Here is a 15,188-nt window from a genome sequence, read left to right as displayed (position 1 = left end):
ATCCACCCCAGTGCTTACTTGCCCACTGTACTTGTATCCACTAAGGTACAGTGCCTGGTACATAATAAGTGTTTAACAAATACCACAATTATTATGCTTCTGGTGGTGCTTTCTATTCTCTCTGGATGATGCCTACTCTTTGGATTACCTTTTTGCCTTTTGCTCCACACATGTTGAACAATTGGATGATGAGTTCACAATTACTAGAACAGAAACACAGATGAAAAATTCAAATATTCTAGTAGAGATAAATTCTTAGTTATTTGTTAGTAAAAAATATTTAACCTGACAAACTCATAAAAGATATTTCAGAACACAAATTACCTTAGGAAATTCCCTTTACTGTGGGTTTGACAAATTCATCTTTATATATCTAACCAAGAATTCTAACTACATTCATAAGTGATGAAATTTAAAACTATACTCTCCCCCTGTGCAACTCTTTCCCTCCTACACCTTTCTCACCTTCAGTTCTTACCCAAATGTCTCACTGGCATACTACCCCAAACACATAGGCTGAAGTACAGTTCTTTCACATTCTATTCCTTGAGGAAGGCTTTTCTACTTATTCGCTGTTCACAACTATGAACTTTCTTCTGAAGGCAGTGATACTTAGTGGGAAGAGCACAGGTCTTGTGGCCAGGATACTTGGGTCTAGCACTAGATCTCTCACTTGTCTGTTGTGAAACCATAGAAAAATAACGTCTTTGTGCCTCAGTACTTCATCTGTACAAGGTGGAAAAGTTCACTTTTATTTCCACCTTTTAGACTGTGAGCCCAGAGAGAAAAGAGCTGATAGCTCATCTGATTATCTTGTATCTACTCAGCATAGTTTTGGCAAATAGGAACCACTTCTAGATATTACTTAATATAATCCAAGAAACGAACAATTATTTTGGTCCTCTCATTTAAGATACTATGATGACCATCTGTTCCAGAAGCTACCCTTGTAGTTCATCAGCATAGCAACCACTAGAGAGTAAAACCTACTCAACTGGTGGAATCATCTCCTATTAAGAAAATGAATTATTTATAAAGCAGAAATTGTATTCTTTTTGAAACTGATAACTAGCTTTAACAGTTGCCTCCTCAAAATTTTCTTTTCCAGTGTATTCCTTTAGGTAGCCTGTGGTATGAAGTAGATATACACATTTCTTCTATTTAATGAATGCAAGAGCAGGAAACACTACTATTAGTAATTGCTTTTTATTTGTAGTCCTCATTTTCCAGATAGGTCACATTAAACACAGCCATTAAACAATAGCGGTTGAGAAAATCCATACAATGTATGCTGCTTTTGTTGTTGTTGTCATTGTTCACCAATCACTTGGTGCAGCTTAGAACTTTTATTGGGTAATGGGGCTGATAAATGTGAATTGCCAACCTGTGAAACAATGGGGCCAGGAAAGCCAAGACTTTAATCAGGTTTCATTCAATTATATTTCAAATCAACAAGTCTTGATAGCCAAAACTCTCATTTGAATCCATGTTCTGATAAATGCTGTCTGTTGTCAAAATAATTTAATCAGACAATAATGAGTGGGTTTATATTATGCCAGGCTTCAGACTACTTGTTGTCCCCAGCAACTTCAGTTCCATTAGGCAGTAAACAGCTTTAAAACTGGTTCTAATAAAGCATCTAACCTCATTACTAGTAATCACATGATTGTTTTATGGTCATAGTCTGTGGGCCCTTTTTACAAGCTCTAATGGCAAGTCATAGTTATGAAGGTCTGTGCTAATTGAGGAAACCAAGACAAGTCAATTTTTGGTCTGACTGCAAATTGAGTTCATTTATGGTGTGAAGAGTAAACTTCACTACATATATTAAGGACGAGTGAGTCACATAAGGAAAAAGTAGGAAGGCATTCTTTGAAATTGCAGGATTTGCCACTTCAGTATTTGCTTTTGTGTGTGAATATTATAGGAAACAATTTTTTGGATTTATCTTTTACGTTCCCCTCCTGAATTAAATTATTTAGTAACATCTACAGAAAATTTATTTTCCATTCCATGAAATGTTATTATCCTTGATTTAAGTACATGATGCCTAAAAACATCCAAAAAAATTCAATTACTGGAATTTATCTGGGGCCTTTTGGAGGATATGAGATATCTTTTCCACATGTCTCAATTCCTCTACAGTTCATGTTACCAATTAGGATGAAATCCTTTCAAATTTCACTAATCACAGATCACTATAGTAGTAGGATGTTCTTTAAACTGTGAAGCTGACAATTGCAGTAGGCTTCCTCAGAAGCAAAGTGTTAGAGGTCTCAAAGAAAGGCACATACCAGCCAATGAACAAAAGCAAGATTCCCTCAACTCAGCTAGAAAAAATGAGTCATGAATACCTAATTACCGTGGACTGGTAAATAAATAATCACTACTAAATACAGATGTGTTAAACGGCTAAAGCTAGTAAATCACCAGTGACAGAGAGCCATAAGTTAAATTCCTCTTACATTGGTACAACCAATTTTAAATTTTTCTTCTAATGTCTTCAGACATATGTGATGAATTGTATAACTGGTTACTCCATGTTTAATGGACAAATGTTAATAAGATATCCTTATTAACATCTTATAAGGATGTTATAAGAAGAAGCTTTATACTCTCAGTTGATTTTAAGTACTCATCACTGCCTTAGCTTTTACAGAGTGGATATTGGTGATTAATGAGAGAGAGATAATTCTTAGGAAACTCACTGAGAACCACTCTTCCATCAAATTTCAGCTATCAAGCTAAATCAACCTGTAGTCTCCTGGCAAAATAACATTGTAGAACAGAGACAACACATTTCAGTTACATAAATTGTCCAAAATATGGAGAGTAGGTAGGTTCACTGTGTACAAGTTCCTTTTTTTAATTTAAAATTTTAAACACAAAAACTGAGAACATTGCTTTGGAAGATTTGTTACCAAGAATAAAAAAAACAGTTCACTGTAAGATTGGAAGGTTGATGAGATCTGATGATTGTTTTAAATGCAGTTTTGCAATGAGGTGAAATTCAAAATTTATCTTGAATTTGAGCTCTCTGAGGTTTGAAATTGAAAAACTGAATTCAGTTCACTCTCTGTAGGTGTGCATGTAAGTGTGTATGTGCGTATGTGTATATACACACATATACATATATATGTATATATATGTATACACCATTTCTACACAAACACAGTGGCCAATATGGAAGGCACAATATTCTCCAACAGTTGTAAATACTGCACTTTGCTGTACTGGTGTACAAACAGCCTTAATCTAACTGAGCACCATATTTCCCGAGTGTGATACTGGTGCTGATAAATGCCAGGTATTTATAACACTCAGGAAAAATATTAAGCAAAGGATTTTCTCTTTGCCATTTCTTATGCATGTGCTATTATTATTTTTGCTATTTCTGAACGTGAATTTTTTTAAATGGCAAAAAGCCACTGTGAAAGTTGGAAGAAAGAAGAAAATGGTTCTTTTTAAACAAGTCCAAGAAAAAGTAGGCAAACTAACATTTCAAATAACATATACTACTAATCAGGAAAAAAAATGGTGTAAGCAACATAAGACATTGAGGGAACCATAGATAAACCCAAGGCGCCCCCATCCTGGGACTGAAACAATTTCATGCTTTCTAAACAAAATAGGTTATTACCTTGAACTATAAAGATGTTTCATTAAGTTAAAAAGTGTGTGATACATATCAAATGAATCTGCATACTTCTTGACAAAATCAAGGAGGTTTCTGGGTTTGGTTAAAGTATAACATTTTGTTATCTAGATGGGTTTTGTCATCAAAGCTTCAAGAAGGACTTGCACATAACCTTAACTGATGGTAACAGATCTTGACCATTCAGGTAGTTCCACCAGCTCACTCAAACACATTTTGAACAGATTTATGTACTGTAGTACTTGGTAGACCATACATTAAACAAGAGACTTTGCTCTGAGGCACTGCTTCCCACACTCCATTGGGAAAAGGAAGCAGGAAAAAACAAAACTCATAGAGTTCGACAGCTACTGAGGCAACACTTGCCATTTACAATATAAGCCCAAATATTTTTGCAACACAACTATATATTAATTTAATAAAATACACAATATAGCTCTTATACACTCAACAATTTGGCTCATATGCACTGAATCTGCAATAAATCAATAAAAATATGTCATTTGATGTAAACACATTGAATCTTCTTACATTTGCACATTTAAATGATCATATGATTTGTGTATGTCTAGGATATTTTCACTTTCCTGAGCTATTTTAGTGTCCACAAATGAATAAGAAAGTGTTAATAATCAAGTTAATTCATTCTGGGTATTACCTTTCAGTGGTAACTATCTTTGAGCGACTTGTTAAACTTCAAGGTTAAAAACATATTATAATTATTTAAACCTTTGTTGGACACTAAAATGCTAAATAGGCATTAAAACTTTTATTCTTCTCTTTTATGAAATGAATTAGGTTGTGTGTGCAGGACAAAATGGACTATATCATTTTACATTTAACTTTTCTATGACATGAAGGCTGCCACTAATGACTAGGATATGTGTTCTTGAATAGTGGTCTGGAATGTTTGTAGGTGAATGTACGGCAGAGAACTTTATACAGAAATGTTTACCACAAATGCATGCTAATGTTTGGTGTAGCTTGGACTACTGCAAGATCTTTTCAGGACTTTCAGTAGAAGCCTGTGATGACTTTTGGAAATCCACCACAGACCAGAATTTGTCAACCCTGCTTTTCAAGGGGTTTGTAGGTAAACAGTTGTCAGCAATAACCAGCAAGGACAGTCTTAGCAATGATCAGAAGTACTTCCATTCTTCCTTCCTTTATTTTCCTAACAGATTGTCAGAAGGTCAACATGTTTCTTTCTCTCCCTCTATTGTTAGGGTGTATTTGACTCTGTCCTAGTAAGTTTGGCCAAAACGAAATCAGTGTTATTTGTGAAAAAGAAACAGCAGTGAAAAGAACATACTTGTGGGCACTTCAGATGTTCACTAAAAGCCTTAAAGCAGCATTGGTCTTCCTTCATCCCTGTCAAACTGTTATAATCAGGGGAGAGTGTTTCTAAATCAGCAGAAGAGGCAAGGAAATGCCAATGCTTCCCTTTTTTTCTTTTGTTTTTTCATTTTCTCACAGCCACAGGGTCACTGCCCCGGCAGTCCTGTAGAAGCTTATCAATTTCTCTCACAACTTCCTCTGCATCCACTGACTCTCTGCCTACATCCCGGCTTGAATGGTCTAACTGTTCAAGAACAGAGTCCATTTCACTGGAGTCTCGGCTCACTCGGGAATGTACATCTGCAAAGACCCTGGCCATCTGATCCGACGCGATGAATGGAGTGTCTCTCGACTGTTTATTAGGCGATAGGTACTGACTGTCAGTGGACAGGTACTGGCTGCTGGGTTCGACCAGAGCTCCCGATTTTGCTTCACAACCATCCAGTGGTCCTTTTGTTGAGGTGCAAGGCTCAATGCATGTCTTGGTTGGGCTGCTTGATGCTGAGGGAACCTCTTGGAGGAGAGGACTCAGGGCACGTTTGGCTTTTAAATAAGGTTTAACATTGGCAATGAGAATAGTGTGCTCTCGCTTGTCTTTTCCAAATGTACAAAAAGTCTTTTTCCCAGTGGGATTCACAGTTTCATAAGTCTCAGTCTCAACATTAGCTTCAACTGTGGGTACAAAGAGATTTGTGCGGTAGTCTGCATTTTCGGCCTGATTGGCGTTAGGAAACTGTGGCATCCAACACCTGTCAGAATGACCAAGCACTCGGCATTCATCTGTGCAATTAACACACTCTTCTTGTTCTGGAAAACAAATGAGAAAACAACAAATCCAATAATTAGGGTTTCCTTTAAACTCATACAGAGGTTACTAGCAGCTCTCAGTGGGCTTGCTGGACCTCAGGCCTCTAAGTTAAAAAAAAAAAAAAAAGAAAATAATAATTCAAGTATTCAGATGGGTTGAGAGGATGGTTTTATTTTACCTCTATTCTCCACCTATTGAAGTAGCCTCATAACTCAAAGAAAGTAAAAAGCATGAGAATAATTTTCAGCAAAATAGAACTGCATTGTAAATTAAAATTCTGCAGAAATCTGTGGGTCTTTATTCTGTAAAACACATCCTAAGGAAATGATGAACATAACTTTGGAAACTCAAAGGGCATTATCAGGATTAATTTTCAAAAATATCTATCAAGGAAGTGAAGGTCTCATATTTTCATAAAAATCCTTTTAAGTTAGTTTTTCATTTATCACCTCCATTTGGTTGGTAATTGTTATTTCGGGTGACAATCATAAAATAAAATGTTTCTTAAAATGCCTACTCTTCCTCTGAGAATGGAAAAATGAAATATTCTATCAAAAGCCATTCTAAATAAGCTAGTCAAAAAGCACACAACATTTTTTCATTGGGTACGTCTAGGAGTGATGTAATCTGTTTTCTTCACTTTGGCTTTTTGTATTTGATACAAATGGACAAATAGATTTGTTCAAAACATATGATTTGGAATGAATGACAAATCATGTTACAATTGCAAATAATAATGCTTTCAGTAGGAAGTTTTATTTATCTGTTTTGCCTAGAAGAATACTGAGTATCCAAATAAAATGGAGTTTTAAAAGATTAAATGTTAAAATATGCAAGAATATTCCTTTATGCAGTCACCTGTAGGCAACAGCTTTAACTTAACTTTCTAGGTCTTGAATGGGATACAGGGTAAAAGTGGTATCATTCCCTTCATGTAGGATGTTACTCAAAAAGTAGTAACAGACATCAGTTCATATGCCCGTTGACTTTGTGACCTGGTACTATATAGGTAAACCTTTTTGTGAAGTATGACCCTTTACTTGCATTTCTCAAGTTTCTAAGAATATAGGAAATGCAGTAGTCAGATTAGTACACTGATTGATTGATTGATTACCATAGTAGAAAATACTGAAATAGTACAATGATGATAGCATCTTTTGTCAGGAATAACAAAGAGCCTTGGTTTTGAACATCAGGGAAGCAGTGACCTAGTGGAAAGAACATGGCCCTAGATTCAGAGGGCTTGATTCTAATTCTGGCTCTGCACCTGTCTGCTGAGTCTGCTGTATGACCTTGGGCAAGTCACATAACTTCTCTGTGCATCAGTTCCCTCATCAGGAAAATGGAGAATAAATCCTATTCCCTCCTACTATGGGACAGTTTTGCACCTATGCATCCTTCTGGCATTAAGATCTCTTTTTAATGTATTTCCATTGTTGAATCTTTTTCTCCAGTTCATCTGGCAGAGTAGCAGTATTCGCATTAGAATGTCATTTGATACATATCTGACATAGTCCCTGACTTCAGCCTGGCAGTCATCAATTTATATGCCCACTGACTTTGTGACCTGGTACTATACCTTTTTGAGAAGTATGGCCCTATATCCACAGTTCTAGAGTTTCTAAGAATATAGGAAATGCAAGTAGTGAGTCAGATCAATAGCCTATCAAGTCCAGAATTCTGTGTCTGATGATGGAAATAAACTGCTTAGGAAGATAGTGTGATATATGCTATCCTTGACGTTTAATAATGGTTTAGTGTTGCAGCACCTAATATCATTAACTTTTATCAATCCATTCCTGAGTTTCCCTTTAGTACCCAATTTGAATTTAGCTAAGATTTTAACCAAATGCTTCTTGATCTATTAATACTTTTTGCTGATCCAGCTTGCTGTAGTAACAAAAACTGTGTTTGTCATAGATTGTGTGAATCAATAATGAACTAAGTAATAAATAATATGCATTTGTCCTATCTGAAAATGAAAGCTCAAGATAAACATACACACACGGAGCAATTATGTGAAATTTTGTATTTCTAGGCAGGGAAGTTATTCATTGTCTATCCACCTGGAGGTCAGCTAACTGAGCTAACTATAAGTTCCTTGTGGTCAAGGATTGTGACTACCAAATATGTTTTATTGTACTTTCTCAAGTGCTTAATATAGTGTTCTGCACACAGTCAGGACTAAATAAATACTACTGATTGATTGGTTGATTTGGACCTACAGCAGGAGCTGGAAAAGAGAGCATTTAAGAAATTGAGGCAACTCCATGCAGCACAAAATGAAGGTCCACCTTGATAAATGAAATTGATAATCAACTGGTTAACTGAATCCACATAAATACCCAAAGTGGAAAATCCCCAAATGAACTTTTTAGAATGAATGGTTAGGTTTGTATATCTACATCAATCACATCAAGTGGTTGAAGGCCAAATCTTCACTTTCATTTATTTTATGAAGGCAAAACCACAATACCTGTTGATATGCATGGGGCTAAGCAAAGTAAATGCCTGGCAGATAGCTGCTTATTTGTTTCCCTCAAGTGGTTGAACTGAAAAGAAATTTATAGCTCTGTCTCTGTCTCTCTCAAAGTAAATATATACTCTTTTAGGTATACATATATAATATGATATATTGAAAATATATGGTGTGTGTGCTTATCTTATTGATAAAGACATGTATGTCATTTTTATCTTATCTATTTTTACTCTTCACAAAGTCAGAAATGGAAATTAAATTCAATATTAGTATCCCTCTAGACTGCATGATCATTGTGGGCAGGGTACATGTCTACCAACTCTGTTACTTGGTACTCTCCCAAGCACTTTAGTACAGTAAGTGCTCCAAAAGTATGATTGATTGACTGACTGGGTGGTAGTAGAAAGAAAGGTATTTAGTCAGTGCCTACTGAAAACAATGCACTGCACTAAGAAAACCCTTGGGGATTTTAACAGAAGCACAATGTATGGTCTCTGCCCAAAGGGAATTTACATTCTAATGGAGGAGAAAGACATAGACCTATGTGGTATAATCAGAATAAAAATGAATGTTTAAATGAATATATATATAATCAGAAGTGCTGAGGAAGAGAATGAATAAATACACAATAAATTCAAGAAGTAGATGAAGGGTTGTTAAGACTTAAGGTACTAAAAATTAACCAGGAAAGTCTTGTTAGAAGATGTGGAATTAGGTGGGTTTAGAGGATGAGCAGTATATCTAAATTAACAAACTTGGTCCCTCTAGACTATGAGAGCCTTGCAGGCAGGGAACATTTCTACCAACTCAACTGTTCTCTCCTTAGTGCCTAGTACACTGCTCAGCACCGAGAAAGTGCTAAATAAATGCCTCTGATTGATATCTAAATTACAAGGCTTAGTGGAAAGGGCACAGGCTTGGGAGTCAGAGGTCATGGGTTCTAATTCTGCTTCCCCCACTTGTCAACTGTGTGACTTTGGCCAAGTCACTTAACTTCTGTGCCTCAGTTACCTCATCTGTAAATTGGGAATTAAGACTGTGAACTTCACATGGGACAACCTTTATACCTTGTATCTTCTCCAACTATTAGATCAGTGCTTGGCACATCTTAAGCGCTTAGCAAACACCATCATTATTTAATAATGTTGGTATTTGTTAAGCGCTTACTATGTGCTGAGCACTGTTCTAAACGCTGGGGTAGACATAGGGGAATCAGGTTGTCCCACGTGGGGCTCACAGTCTTAATCCCTATTTTACAGATGAGGGAACTGAGGCACAGAGAAGTTAAGTGACTTGCCCACAGTCACACAGCCGACAAGTGGCAGAGCTGGGATTCGAACTCATGAGCCCTGACTCCAAAGCCCGTGCTCTTTCCACTGAGCCACGCTGCTTCTCCGAGCAGAGAAGCAATGTGGCTTAGTGGAAATAGCACGGGATTGGGAGTCAGAAAACATGGGTTCTAATCCCTGCTCCGCCACTTGTCTGCTGTATGACCTTGGGCAAGCCACTTAACTTCGCTATGCCTCAGTTACCTCATCTATAAAATGGTGACTAAGACTGTGAGCCCCATGTGGGGCAAGATAATTATCTTGTATCTACCCCAGGGCTTAGAACAGTGCTTGGCACATAGTAAGCACTTAACAAGTACCATAATTATTATTTGAAGTTATTCTCAAAGTTTAGGTCATCAGCATTATATCAGCTACCACCAAATTACAGAGCTTAAAATCTTTAGCTTTTTTCTTCACTTTTTCATGTCACATTCAGCAAAGAAAATATATCATATTTTACTAGAAGAAAATAGTATGAATGCAAAGTGCATTACTTTTTTTAGGGGTCAAATCTGTATTCAGTCAGAAAGAAGCATCAATTTAAAGTTATAACGATTAAATAGACAAATATTTTCATCCAATCACAAATGCATAAGAGAAGTTTAATTAATGGCAAAGTATGCTGACAAGGTGATATGCACATTTATCTTTGGGCCTTTGCCTTTTTCTACCTCCCACTGAAAATAAACCTTAACAATTTGAATGCATACACTGAACAACAGTTGCTTGGAGGTGTTTCTCACACTCTAGAGATCTAAAATTAAACAATTAAAATTTCTTTAAACAATTAAACTTTCTTTAGGTAATTTAGGGAGAAGAAATCTTTATAGGTATGTCAGCCCATTATTTATTTCCTTTCTTTCTGTGCCTATCTAGAAGGTACTACTGATCTAGACTAGAAATATGGAAATAAAAACAAAACTGAAAGACCCTGGGAAGTAGAATTACAGTCAAACAACGTGGAATAATTTAGGATAAATATCTTTGGTGTTCTATTCCCAACTCAGGTTCAGTGTCACTGATTAAACTCATTGTAGGTCTCCCAGATGTGAAATGAGTGACGAAATGTAGAAGTGTCAGTGTATGAATTTGCTTTGTGGTTGCTATGTTTCCAGATGTCACCCCTAATTTGAAACATGCACTTACATTATTTTGCTGCAGCAACTGCATTGCAAAAGCACAGCTGTAATTGATGAGTGATCCTCTCTTTGAAGGTAGTCAGTCCTAACTGCAAGAAGAAATTCCAAGAAGGGAAGGTGCATTTTGTGGGGGTATCTATTCTAATACACTCAAAACGAAAGGGGCTTCTTCTTCTAAAATGTTCTAAGTCTACTACAATATCCAAACTTAACTTTTACTACTTTTTTCTTTTCCTGTCTGATTGAAGTGTCTTCAAAGAAAATGGAATAAATCAGTTCTTGTCCGTATTTCCTTGTTTCTAATCCAATGAAAAATACAACAATTAGAGAGATATTTCATTTAGTGTCACTGGTCAGTCAAATAATACAGGGAAGCTTCTCCATCCCCATATGATTTTGCAGAGACATCTTTCTACAGACTGAATGCAGCCAGTTGTCCCCAAACTCATGTAGAAGAGTTAGGGGACTAGTCTATTTACATTTGCTTCTAGATATTTAAACTACAAACAAAATTGTTTTTTAAAAATCTCACACACCTAATCATACAAATACAATGTGGCTGCATAATCGCAATGGGGCCACTTTAGCACTCAGCTCATGTATCATTTAAATCCCTGCCAGCTAATGTTATAGATTTAGCTTTATACACACACAAGGCAAATCTGAACAATATATTTTTTTCTTCTTGATTCTTCACATTTCTTTATTTAAAACCATATTATTCTGTTGGGGCAAGCAATTTTTAAGGGGATTCTCCAGGAATGAAAAACCTCATTTGCAGATTTCTCAATTCTGAAATCAACATCAGCTTTGCTTGTTGCTCCCTAGAATTCTCATACCTCCTAGGGACCACTTCTCTAGGCTGAGAAAGGTCATTATCATTCACCACAGTATGCAGGAGAACTACAGTCAATGCAGTATTTTAAGTACTTAACTGTTTTTGCTATTCCATAAGTGACTTTGCATGCTTCTAAAGTAATTTGTATGGAACTGTTTATATGTGAGTGAAAAATCATATATCTCTTTAGCTGCTTTCTCACTCTGATTCATTAAATATACTGTCTAAAATACAGAAGCTGGGCTAGACAAGTGTTGGGTTAGTAACAGAACTATACCTGATTATTATCTGAAGATGAAATTTGAGACTTTTCGAGTAATTGGCAAATTTATTTTTGTCAAGAGCATGGTGATCCCTTTTTTGTCTTTAACACATTTCCTGTGAAAGGCTATAAATGTTCTATAAGTCTACCAAAATGAAAAATCAGTTTTTACAGATTTAAATTAAAATAAATATTTTAAGCTATTTTTGAATCATCATAGAAATATTACAGATTGAAACCCAAATCAGATGCACACTCTAGATATAATTCTACTTGAATATACAACCAAACTGATAATAATGATATTTGCTAAGCACTTACTAGGTGCCAAAATTGTACTAAGCACTAGGCAGATATAAAATAAATCAAGCTAGACACAGTCCCTGTCCAATATAGGGCTTACAGTCTAAGAAGAGGCAGCAGAACTTAATCCTTATTTTACAGATGAGGAATCTCAGACACAGATAAGTCGGGACTTGAGCGAGGTCACATGGCATGTAAGTGGCATCCAAGGATTAGAATCCAAGCCTTCTGGCTCCTAGGCCCATATTCTTTCTCTTAGGCCAGGACTCAAGTATCCTCATTTCAAATATACACATAGTGTCTCCTGAAACATCTCCCCTATCTGTAATCTCCCCAAGTAGACTGTAAGCTCCTTGTGGTCAGGGATAGCATCTATCAACTCTTGTACTTTCCAAAGGCTTAGTAGAGTACTCTGCACACAGTAAGTGCTCAATAAATATGACTGAATGAATCGACTCTTTTATACTCTATTCTCCTAAGCACTTAGTACAGTGATCATAATACAGTAAGTACGCAATAAACAGACTAACTGATAAGAAAAAGTTTTAATATGTATTTGAAACTTGTAGTTTCATTTGAACACTTCAAATGAGTTACTAAAAAAATATTAGCATTACAAGGTCTATTTACCATAAAGAGTCTTTTGGAAAAAGGTAAATAAACATTTTCTCTAACACCCTAAATGTTAGGGTTATGAAATATTTCTGATCAGAAAATTTAACCACTGTCCTGAGATAATTATAGTTTGATTTTGAATTGAATCCAATGATTCTGATGTAAATAGATAAAACAAGCTCTCCTAAAATACAGGGATTTCCTCTGGCAGAATCTTGCAATCAGTAAATCACTGGTATGTATTGAATGCTTACTATGTAAAGAGGCCTGAACTCAGCTCTTGGGAGAGTATAATACAATTAGAGAAACTAGTACTGCAATTATCATTGCTATTATTATTATTAATATTAAGCGTTATTATGTGCCAAGCACTGTAGTAAGTGGTTAGGTAGATACAAGTTAATCAGGTTGGACACAGTCGCTATCCCTGAAGTGGGGAGTAGGATTTAATCATCATTTTACATATCAGGTAACTAAGTCCCAGAGAAGTTAAGTGACTTGCCCAAGGTCACAGAGCATACACAGGGCAGAGACAGAATTAGAACCGAGACCCTGTGACTCTCACACTCTTTCTGCTAGACCACACTGCTTCTTAAAACATGTGGTAATACATGTCATATTAAAAGCATGTTCAATCTTTTCTTCCAATATCACATCATGCTTTATTCAGAATGTTGTTAGAAGAACAAACCCTAATCCTGCTGTTGCATTATAGCTAAAACATAGTGGAAGCATATTCTGATAAATCTGAGTGTATTCAAACAGTTCCATACACATTAACAGTTCTTAAGTAGAAGTGTCAGCAATCTTTATATTCACATTGACTTTCCCTTTTAAAGATGTTCTTCTGCTAGACTAAGAAACTAAGTATCTTAGCTTGGCAACGAAAGCAAACTGTACTGTCATTAATCTTTCTTTGTACATATTCCTCTGATTTGCCTAAAATCATTCCCATTTCAGAATACTTTAGTGTTTTAGTGCACAGACAAAAGTAACATTTGTTTCAAAAGGAAAATTTCCAATTTTTTTTAATGGGATAAATCAAACTAAAGGGATTTGCAATAGATTTTTCACTGACAATGCTGCATTCCTGTAGACCACCTTCTGTTAGATTCCAGGTAGACATGAATTTTTGGTTGCTAAATTCTGAGTTTGGGTATGACTTCTCAATCACCCCCAGGTTGCTAGTCTCATTGCCAATTTCTGGGCAGGAATTTTGGGATTCTCTGAATGTCTGCTTTCACACTGCTGCCTGTCAGCTGGAGCTTTAGGACCACCATGTGACTTAACCATGATAGCAGGGTGACAAGATTAGAAAAAGCCCATGTTATCTCTCCATCAGAGTTCCCAGGACAAAGAAACTGGTATGAGCTTCACGAAAGTAATTTTTGTTTTTGTAACTCCACCCCAGTAAATTTTAATTTGACATCAGGGATTAAATAATTTACACTGTAAAGATTTGGTCAGAAATCAATATTTAAAGTTTAATGAAATATATTCCCCCATCTGAATATGACCATTGTGTCAAAACTACTTTAAAAGGAATAGAAGCATAAAAAGGACAGATTTACCTATTTACATTGGGGATAAGTCCACCCAAGGTGTTAGTAGTTCTAACACCGTTTACTGAGTACCCACTGACTGCATTGCATTGTACTAGTGCTTCAAGGCAAATGGGAGCAGAGTCCATTCTACCATTATTCAAGATTCATAATCCAGTAAGACAAACATAAATCTTAGAGTCTTGACTTGCCATCCAAAATTTACTTGAAGTCCCTTCTTTTTTTTCTTTTTTCTGGAATACCAATGGGGGAAACACTCTGGTAACTGAAATGAATGCATCACAGCTGTACGTTACTGAAGCTACTTTTCCCCTTTCTACTCCTCCTTCTTCTCCTTTGTCTCCTTCCCATCTGATCTTCCCATCAACCTGTAGGGGGGTAAGCCATGGCTTACAATGGCTGCAGCAGTATTAGCAGCAGCAGGAGTAGTAATAGTGACATTGGAAGACAGTGAAAATATAAGGGACATTGGTGGCAATGAACAGAGGGAGGGAATGGTAAAATGAGAAGTTAAGAGATTCCATCTATGTTTATATGTGAAAAAGTGTGTGTCTATAACTCCTGCATATCCATTCTTTCTTTTGTCCAAGGTCTGTCTCTGTTTTGGTCCCTATATCTCTGTTCTTCTTTGTCTCTTTCACTCTCTCCATCTGTAGAGTTTACTTCTTTTTCCATCTCAATCTTCCTTTCTATGTCTCCATCTTGTCTTTCTCTGTGATAGTGTCTTGTTCTCTTGGTATCTTGTCTTTCCATTTATTTACTTTTTGGTCTGCTTCTTAGAGAGGCTAACCTTGTTCTAATTTGCTGTCTGGAAAATACAGACATTGCAATTAAATCTGCTATGACTTCAAAGTGCAA

At 36.2% G+C, this 15,188-nt stretch overlaps 1 protein-coding gene across 1 annotated transcript in view; it reads right to left on the bottom strand.

Annotated features, from left to right (window-relative positions):
• Positions 1–1,190: 1,190 nt before the first annotated feature.
• The window catches only part of PCDH17 (protocadherin 17), a 139,775-nt gene continuing 125,777 nt past the window's right edge, over positions 1,191–15,188 (bottom strand). The window contains exon 5 of the mRNA XM_029056423.2: positions 1,191–5,800. Coding sequence (XP_028912256.1) covers positions 5,118–5,800 — 683 coding nt within the window. The 3' untranslated portion in view covers positions 1,191–5,117. The remainder of the gene's footprint in view (positions 5,801–15,188) is intronic.

This window comes from Ornithorhynchus anatinus, chromosome 2 (assembly GCF_004115215.2).
Source record: "Ornithorhynchus anatinus isolate Pmale09 chromosome 2, mOrnAna1.pri.v4, whole genome shotgun sequence".
Lineage (NCBI taxonomy): Eukaryota > Metazoa > Chordata > Mammalia > Monotremata > Ornithorhynchidae > Ornithorhynchus > Ornithorhynchus anatinus.
The sequence above is the reverse complement of the archived record's forward strand: the minus strand, read 5'-3'. Positions and strand labels throughout refer to the sequence as shown.